Source organism: Macaca thibetana, chromosome 15 (genome assembly GCF_024542745.1).
Source record: "Macaca thibetana thibetana isolate TM-01 chromosome 15, ASM2454274v1, whole genome shotgun sequence".
Lineage (NCBI taxonomy): Eukaryota > Metazoa > Chordata > Mammalia > Primates > Cercopithecidae > Macaca > Macaca thibetana.
Window position 1 is genome coordinate 5,440,746 of NC_065592.1, and position 9,205 is coordinate 5,449,950.

Here is a 9,205-nt window from a genome sequence, read left to right on the forward strand (position 1 = left end):
TAACTTCTCCATCACACATGGGCCTCCTTTTTAGGTTTCTTGGGCATGTGCTTTGTAAAGAGTCCTTTTCGCCGGATGTAGAGAGGAGTCTTAGAACTGGAGATAGTAATTTTCCTAATATAATTACTCTTTATTTCTTGGCTCCTCTCAGCTCTCAGAGTCAGACTCCCTTTCTTAGAAGGATGTTAAATGTGGTACTTTCTCTAGAAAGCATCTGTCACTTATTTTGGAGGTGTAATGACTTTGGGAACAGAAAGGGGGAGAAACAGATCCGCAGCACAAGAGAGCTCCTGAAAAAGCTGCTGAAACGCGCCCGTGCCATCTCCTGAGCGAAGCCTAGACGGGCAGCCTCCATGGAGCCCTTGTGCTCTTTGGGACCTTGAGTAGCCTCCTCTCTGTGGAGCCCTGTTTCCCAGTTCATTAAACAGGGGTGATGCAGCTGAGTTGTGATAGTCAGGATGCCTTCAATTGTAGACAACAAAAACCAAACTAGGGCTGGGCACGGTGGCACATGCCTATAGTGCTATTTGGGAGGCTGAAATAGGATTGCTTGAACTCAGAAGTTCTAGACCAAGCCTAGCAACATAGCAAGACTTCATCTCAAAAAAACAACAAAAACAAAAAACACTCAACTGGCTTAACAGTGGAGAATTTTATTATTTCTCTTGACAAGAGGTCGTGAAGCAGGTGAGTTCCAGGTTGGTCAAGTTGGCCATTCAGGGACAGCATCGAGGAGCCAGGCTCTTTCCATTCTTCTGCACTGCCTTGCTTATCCTGCAGGCCTGGTCCTCCAGCTAGCTGCACTCATGGTTGCCAGGTGTGTGCCACAGGCACAGATATGACAGGCAGACACAGTAATGTCCCACAGAAGAGGAGAGCATCTCTTCCTATTCCTCAGCAAGAAAATCTTTCCCAGGCCGGGCGTGGTGGCTCACTCCTGTAATCCCAGCACTTTGGGAGGCAGACGTGGGTGATCACGAGGTTAGGAGATCAAGACCATCCTGGCCAACATGATGAAACCCCGTCTCTACTAAAAATACAAAAAATTAGCTGAGTGTGGCGGCCCACACTTGTAGTCCCAGCTACTTGGGAGGCTGATGCAAGGGAATCGCTTGACCCTGGAGGCGGAGGTTTCAGTGAGCCGAGATCATGCCACTGCACTTCAGCCTGGTCAACAGAGCGAGACTCTGTCTCCAAAAAAAAAAAAAAAAAAGAAAGAAGAAAACCTTTCCCAGGTGCTCCCACCATACTTATCTCCCCTGTTGGCCGGGCCTGTCCTGTGCCCATCCCTAACCTAGTCATTGCCTCAACCCAGTCAGGATTTGCCCCCGAACCTGGAGCTAGGGTTGCTCTTGTTCCATCCCGAGGAGAAGGAAGAGTGAGTGGTGGGGAATCAGGGGGGAACAGTTGGTAGGGGTAGCTGTAAGGATTAGTGAGAGGGCACGGATGTTCCTGGCGGATGTTCCTGGTTCAGTGCTTTGCATGATTATCCATGAATAAGTCCTATTGTTTATGACAAAGGCCAGATAGATGCGTTCAGCTACCCTGTGCTGAAGTCTGGAGCCATTTAGCACAGCTGGAACAGCCACATTATCAGAGCCAGTTCTGAGTTTAAATCAGTTGCATTCTGTAACAAGGAGGCATTGGGCTCACCAGACAGCATCAAGCCAGGGGCGCCTTCGTGAAAGCTCATCTCCTTGCTGTTTATGGTTTATTATCTTTTCTAAAAACCAAATATATGGCAAATTTTATGTTTTGTACAATTTACCACAGTAAACATACACACACAAAAGTAACACAGGCGGCTTAAAAAAATATCCTTTCCGCCTTCTTTCTGAGCATTAATGTGTACTTGCTCTGGGTTTCAAGCTGTTCCAATCTGTCGGCTGCAGGCCATCCGCCTTAGCACGATCAACAAACCTTGTCAGGGCACCCAGTCTGCAGAGGCTGCTTTGCTTGAGCAGACCTGCTCCACTGGCGTTCCATTCTGTAGCCCCACCTGCGCTATTGTCAGGAGGGGGAGAAAAGGAGAAAGAAAGCAAGTGGCCTGCGGTACCACTAGACTGAAATGATAGCCGGATACTGGCGGATTTTCACTTGGTGTTTTGGATACGTATATGTTCGCATAGTTGATTGTACTATTCACACAGTCTTGTAGTCTGCTTTTTAATCTTTTTACTGATACCATATCATTTTTTAAAAAGACTTAGAAATATAGGATGTATTTTAATTTACTTAGCTGTTCCCCTGACATTAGACTTAAACGATGTTTCCAGGTTTTTGCTCTTATAAATATGCTGTGATGATTATTTTTGTGCAAAATCTCTATGTTTCACATGCTTTTCTTGGGGATTGATTTCAAGGAAGGGTTACTAGGATAATACTACCAGCTTACTAAAGTGCCTTCTCAGTCCTTCTTACATTGTCTTTTCAAAATGGATACAGCGTGTTTATTTTTTATAAGTACTAATTCTAGTCTTTTTTTTTTTTTTTTTTTTTTTTAGGAAGTAGAAATGATGAAAGCTGCCTATCGGAAAGAGCTAGAAAAAAACAGAAGCCATGTTCTCCAGCAGACTCAGAGGCTTGACACCTCCCAGAAACGGATTTTGGAACTGGAATCTCACCTGGCCAAGAAAGACCACCTTCTTTTGGAACAGAAGAAATATTTAGAGGATGTCAAACTCCAGGCAAGGTAACTTTCATCAGGAAAGGCTTTTGTGTTTTTATTAAGTGGAACTTCCTGTATTCTGGCTGGTCTGTATCTTTCAGAGGACAGCTGCAGGCTGCAGAGAGCAGGTATGAGGCTCAGAAAAGGATAACCCAGGTGTTTGAATTGGAGATCTTAGATTTATATGGCAGGTTGGAGAAAGATGGCCTCCTGAAAAAACTTGAAGAAGAAAAAGCCGAAGCAGCTGAAGCAGCAGAAGAAAGGTAGGAACAAAGAACTGATTAATGACCTTGGGATTAAGCTGTCAATTACAGCAGAAGGACTGTGTCACATGGTGTGGGAAGCAGTTATAGCTGATTAGACAGGGCTGCAGCGCTCAGCTCACTCCATTTCAGAGACCCACTCTGACGTTCCTTTCCTCCAAACGTCCAGTGATCTCTTCATGTTCCTTTTCCCGGCCTCGAGTCCCTCCATACAGCCACAGGAAGTGTTCACACTTAAGATTGCCACCTAGTATCCCTAGTTGTGACTTAGGTTTCTCTTGATGAGATCTCTTGCTTGAGTCCAGTATTATAAAACAGAGAGTGGGCTAGCAGAGTTCGGCATCAGTGTGAGTGAGTGTCAGTGTAATTCCACATCTTCCAAATGTGGATGCCTCAATCACCAGCTCCTTCTTTCCTCCCGGGCTTTCTTACAGGCTTGACTGTTGTAATGACGGGTGCTCAGATTCCATGGTAGGGCACAATGAAGAGGCATCTGGCCACAACGGTGAGACCAAGACCCCCAGGCCCAGCAGCACCCGGGGCAGTAGTGGAAGCAGAGGAGGTGGAGGCAGCAGCAGCAGCAGCAGCGAGCTTTCCACCCCGGAGAAGCCCCCACACCAGAGGGCGGGCCCATTCAGCAGTCGGTGGGAGACGACGACGGGAGAACCGTCTGCCAGCATCCCTACCACTGTGGGCTCACTTCCCAGTTCAAAAAGCTTCCTGGGTATGAAGGCCCGAGAGTTATTTCGTAATAAGAGCGAGAGTCAGTGTGATGAGGACGGCATGACCAGTAGCCTTTCTGAGGGCCTAAAGACGGAACTGAGCAAAGACTTGGGTGTGGAAGCCAAGACTCCCCTGAACCTAGATGGCCCGCACCCATCTCCCCCGAACCCGGACAGTGTTGGACAGCTACATATCATGGACTACAATGAGACTCATCATGAACACAGCTAAGGATGGTGGTCAATCAGTGTTAACTTGCATATTGTTGGCACAGAACAGGAGGTGTGAATGCACGTTTCAAAGCTTTCCTGTTTCCAGGGTCTGAGTGCAAGTTCATGTGTGGAAATGGGACGGAGGTCCTTTGGACAGCTGACTGAATGCAGAACGGTTTTTGGATCTGGCATTGAAATGCCTCTTGACCTTCCCCTCCACCCGCCCTAACCCCTCTCATTTACCTCGCAGTGTGTTCTAATCCAAGGGCCAGTTGGTGTTCCTCAGTAGCTTTACTTTCTTCCTTTCCCCCCAGAATGGTTGCGTCCTTTGAACCTGTGCAATATGAGGCCAAATTTAATCTTTGAGTCTAACACACCACTTTCTGCTTTCCTGAAGCTCAGATTACTGGGTTGGCTCTCAGTTAGACCAGGTAGTTTGTTGCATTGCAGGTAAGTCTGGTTTTGTCCCTTCCAGGAGGACATAGCCTGCAAAGCTGGTTGTCTTCACTTGAAAGCTGTCACATGAGACTTTTCCACTGCTTTTTGATTCTGAAGTTCAGCATCTAAAGCAGCAGGTCTAGAAGAACAATGGTTTATTCACACTTACATTCTTTTGGCAGTTCTAATAAGCTTCCTAGAAAGTTCTGTGTAAACAGAAGCCTGTTTCAGAAATCTAGAGCTGGCACTGTGGAGACCATACACCCTTTGGGAAAGCTCTTGTCCCTCTTCCCCCACTACCTCTTATTTATTTGGTGTTTGCTTGAATGTTGGTACTATTGTGACCACAGACTGGTGTGTAGGTGGTAAAACCTGTTCTCCGTAGGAGGCAAGGAGCAGTCACTGGGAGAGGTTAACCGAGAAGCACTTGAGCATGAGGAACTGCACCTCCAGTCCATCTCAGCTTGCTGGGCCTTTTGTTAAACCTTCCTGTCTGCTGGCCTCCCTTTGTGTGCACACGCCTCTTGTTCATGTCAGCTTATTTGTGACAGTGCAGCAGAAAGGCTCTGAAGGTCCAAAGAGTTTCTGCAAAGTGTATGTGACCATCATTTCCCAGGCCGTTAGGGTTGCCTCACTGTAGCAGGTTCTAGGCCACCAGAAGGGGGGCAGCTTTTTCATACCAATTCCAACTTTCAGGGGCCGACTCTCCAGGGAGCGATGTCATCACACTGTCCATGTTAGTAATGGCAGAGCAGTCTAAGCAGAGTCCGGGAGAATGTTGGCAAAAGCTGGCTGTGTATGCCCACTAGGCTGCCCCACGTGCTCACGAGAGATGACACTAGTCAGAAGAGTGGCAGTGGCAGAGAATCCAAACTCAACAAGTGCTCCTGAAAGAAATGCTAGAATCCTAAGAATTGTTGCCTGGTGTTCCAGCTGAGGCAGGGGAGAGCTGGTAGGAAGGAGCCAGTGAACTTGGCTTTCCTGTTTCTATTCTTTGATTAAAAAGAATACAAGGATTCAGTCATAAAGAGGTAAAAAACTGTCATGGTACGAAATCTTAGTGCACACGGAGGCTTCGAGCACTAGAGAATGAAAGTCTTTTTTTTTTTTTTTTTTTAGCATGGCAATAAATATTCTAGCATTCCTAACTAAAGGGAGGTAGACAGTTGGAGACTCTATGTCACCCTGGCTATACCGGCAGAAAACCTGTTCAGGCAGGCTTTCTGGGTGTGACTGATTCCCAGCCTGTGGCCGGGCGTGGTCCCAACTACTCGGCCTAGCACAGGCCGGCAGTTGGCCCTGAATTGTCAGATGTGGAGTATTAGTGACACCACACGTTTAATTCAGCTTTGTCCAAAGGAAAGCTTAAAATCCAGTACAGTCTAGTTTCCTGGTTCAGTTTTAGAAAAGGAAAACGTGAACAAATTTAGAAAGGGAAGGAAATCCCATGAGTGAATCCTGAAACTGGTTTTAAGTACTTTCCTTCTAGAGATCTGTGCCACAGAACAAGATACTAGGCACTTAAAGCTTTTTCCTTAATTGGCAAAGGAAAAGAGGCCCAGGTGAAAAAGAAAACGCATTTTAGAAATGGACAGGTTGTCAAAATAAAGGGAAGAAAGGGGGCAGCACGGACAGAGGCCTAGGCCTGAAGCTCCATGGACATGTCTGCGCAGGGCCCTCAGCTCGTCCATCCAGCCTGGGTGTCCCTTTCCTCAGCTTTAGAACAAAGGCGGCTCCAAGCTCAGGCGCCTCTGAGTTCCAGGAGGCTGTGGGTTTCACTCAACCACGGATGGGAGAATGAGACCTGGAGTCATGGTGAAGGGGCCCAGCCTAAAACTGTAGGCTTTCATGTTGCACAGAACTCGAGTCAGTAGTTAGGTTTGGTCTGGTTTTGGAAGTGGTAAACCTGCCGAGAGTCACTTGGTCATGCTGCAGTGAGTAGTTTTAAGGATGGGAAAGGTGACAGTAGGACTCTCGAGAGGCAATTCAGTCCTGGGCAAAGGTATTAGTACAGTAAGCGTTCAGGGCAGAGTCTATCTTGAAACCAATTAAGCAGCTTGGTATTCATAAATATTGAGATTGGATGGCCTCTATCCAGGAATCACTATGGGTGAGCATACCTGTCTCAGCTGTTTGGCCAATGTGCATAACCTACTCGGATCCCCACCTGACACTAACCAGAGTCAGCACAGGCCCCGAGGAGCCCAAAGTCTGCTGCTGTGCAGCATGGAATTCCTTTAAAAAGGTGCACTACAGCTTTAGCGGGGAGGGGGATAGGAAGACGCAGAGCAGATGAGCTCCCGAGTCCCTGCAGGTGAATAAACACACAGATCTGCATCTGATAGAACTTCAATGGATTTTCAAAAAGCCATTGACAAGACTCTTCCATAAAGTCTATAAAAATTGTTATTATGGGATTGGAAGAAACACGTGGTCATGAATATAAAAAAACTGAAACCCAAAGGTAGGAAGGTCAAGGTCACTTCTTCGATGGCGAAGTTGTGAAAGATGTCATTGGAGAGGAGTGTTAGGACCAGCATTACTAAGGCAGGTGGGCAGACAGTGACCTCTCTAGGTGTGCCCACAGAGTTTTTCAGGAGAGAAAACTGCCCGACCTTTGGGACTAAGCTGCAGAATCTTCTTACTAAGCTTGATGAGTGGAGAGGCAAGAGGTGAGCTACTTTGTGAGCCAAAGCTTATGTGACGTGGTTGGGGGAAACAGTCCAAATTGTTCTGAGAAGGTGAACTGTTACAACCCAGGAACAGGTCCTGGAAGCCACTGACAATTAGAAAAATTCACCCACCATGCCGCACATTACTGGGTAAAAGCAGAGCAGCAGGGAACAAAACTCCAGACTCTTGGGCCGTCCCCATTTGCAACAGCACATGTAGTTTCTGGTATAGTTGTTGAGAAAGAGAAAACTCTAGCCGTTGTTCAGAGGATGTATAAAATGGTCCTGGGGATGAAAGGATCTGTGAGACCACAGAGGCTCAGACTCGCTGTTAAGAATAGAAAACTGGGTATGTGTTTCATGTAGCCAGCAGAACCGAAGTGTGCTGTGACAAGCCAATGTGAATTTCTACCAAATAGTAGAGCATACCACTTGAAGAAGGAACTGAAGAGCAAACAAAAGTTCTCCACAGCGAGACTCACCTTATCTCACTGAAAGCACTAAGAGGTGGGAGGAGGCCTGTACAGGCTGGAGGAGGGTTTGGGCAGAGCGAAGGCCCGGCCAGGACCTTGGTGAGATGGAGTGCCGCCCACCTCCTGCGGATACTCTTGGAGAGTGGTCCCCCCAGGGGGCTCTGCCCCACCTGGAGAAGAAAGCTGCCTTGTGTGGAGTGACTTAGATCAGTACACGATCTATCTGCTGCACCTTCACTCTCCAGGGTACATGCTTTAAAACTGACCTGCCACAAGTGTTGGAAAAATGTATCCAGTCTGAAGATGTTTGTGTGTCTGTTTACATCCAGAGTTCTGTGACACATGTCCCCCAGATTGCTGCAAAGATCCCCAAGGCATTGATTGCACTCGATTAAGCTTTTGTCTGTAGGTAAAAACAAGTTTAGGTCGAGGACTGGCCCCTACGCTGCTGCTGTGACCCTTGTCCCACATGGCTTCTCTGTCCGGAACTCTTCGATGTGCCCAGGGGAGCATGTTCCTGTCTCCTCCATGCCGTCCTGCAGTCCGTATCGGCTCGTCTGAGGGAAGAGTAGCTGTAGCTACAAGGGAAGCCTGCCTGGAAGAGCCGAGCACCTGTGCCCACGGCTTCTGGTCATGAAACGAGTTAATGAAGGCAGAGGAGTTTCCTCCTCGCTTCCCAGCGCCACATTACCCACCCTCTGAGATAAGTAGGCTGGTTTAACCATTGGAATGGACCTTTCAGGGGAGATCCTGAGAGTCTGAGAACCCCCAGACCAACCCCTCCCTCCCTTTCCCCACCTCTTACAGTGTTTGGACAGGAGGGTATGGTGCTGCTCTGTGTAGCAAATACTTTGGCTTATGAAAGAGGCAGCCATGCATTTTGCACTAGGAAGAATCAGTAATCACTTTTCAGAAGACTTCTATGGACCACAAATATATTACGGAGGAACAGATTTTGCTAAGACATAATCTAGTTTTATAACTCAATCATGGATGAACCATGTGTGGCAAACTTGCAGTTTAAAGGGGTCCCATCAGTGAAAAGAAACTGATTGTTTTTAACGGACTGCTTTTAGTTAAATGGAAGAAAGTCAGCTCTTGTCAAAAGGTCTCAACTTTCCCGCCTCAATCCTAAAAGCATGTCAACAATCCACATCAGATGCCATAAAAATGAACTGCAAGATAAAATGGTACAATCTTAGTGAATGGGAATTGGAATCAAAAGGGTTTGCTGTCCTTCTTAGAATGTTCTAAAACGTCAAGGCAGTTGCTTGTGTTTAACTGTGAACAAATAAAAATTTATTGTTTTGCACTACTCTGCTGTGTGGACATGGAGTGGCTTACACTGGCCTTGGCAGGCTTATAGGTCAAGCAGGGGACTGGTCCAAAGATATGAAGCCTTAGGGTCTGGTTTGGCTACCTTGGGTGACTGGAGGAGGAACCTGACGAATAATGGATTTGGGCTTTTGTCTCTAAGAAGACTCTTTTTGTTCTGGCAAATTATCTGGTGCACAGCCACACATCCTACCTGTATCTGCCTCAAATTCATGTTCTTCCTCAAAGAGTGGCCAAGGGGCATAGTGTGGGAGGGGGTGACTCGAATCCTGTCTACAGAGAAACCCCCAGAGCCAGGCTGTCTGCAGGGGTGTGTTGTTCCTCCGTGCTGGCATGCTGGGTGTCTCGGAGTCCTTTTGGTGGCACTGCACTGACATGTCAGTGCTCCAGAGCTTGCCCTCTTGAGCCTTGCGGGTTGTGT

The 9,205-nt window shown here is 47.3% G+C and overlaps 3 protein-coding genes across 24 annotated transcripts in view; 2 read left to right on the forward strand and 1 right to left on the reverse strand.

Annotated features, from left to right (window-relative positions):
- TSC1 (TSC complex subunit 1) overlaps positions 1–8,764 on the forward strand; it is a 55,198-nt gene extending 46,434 nt beyond the window's left edge. For all 22 annotated transcript variants that reach the window (XM_050759763.1, XM_050759760.1, XM_050759769.1 and 19 more), the window contains 3 exons: positions 2,505–2,692; positions 2,770–2,931; positions 3,366–8,764. In XM_050759763.1, the coding sequence (XP_050615720.1) occupies positions 2,505–2,692; positions 2,770–2,931; positions 3,366–3,885 (870 nt within the window). In that variant the 3' untranslated portion in view covers positions 3,886–8,764. The remainder of the gene's footprint in view (positions 1–2,504; positions 2,693–2,769; positions 2,932–3,365) is intronic.
- AK8 (adenylate kinase 8) overlaps positions 1–9,205 on the forward strand; it is a 346,351-nt gene that overhangs the window by 165,321 nt on the left and 171,825 nt on the right. The gene's annotated exons all lie outside the window — the stretch shown is intronic.
- Positions 1–9,205, reverse strand: part of GTF3C5 (general transcription factor IIIC subunit 5) — an 870,547-nt gene that overhangs the window by 161,906 nt on the left and 699,436 nt on the right. The window lies entirely within an intron of this gene.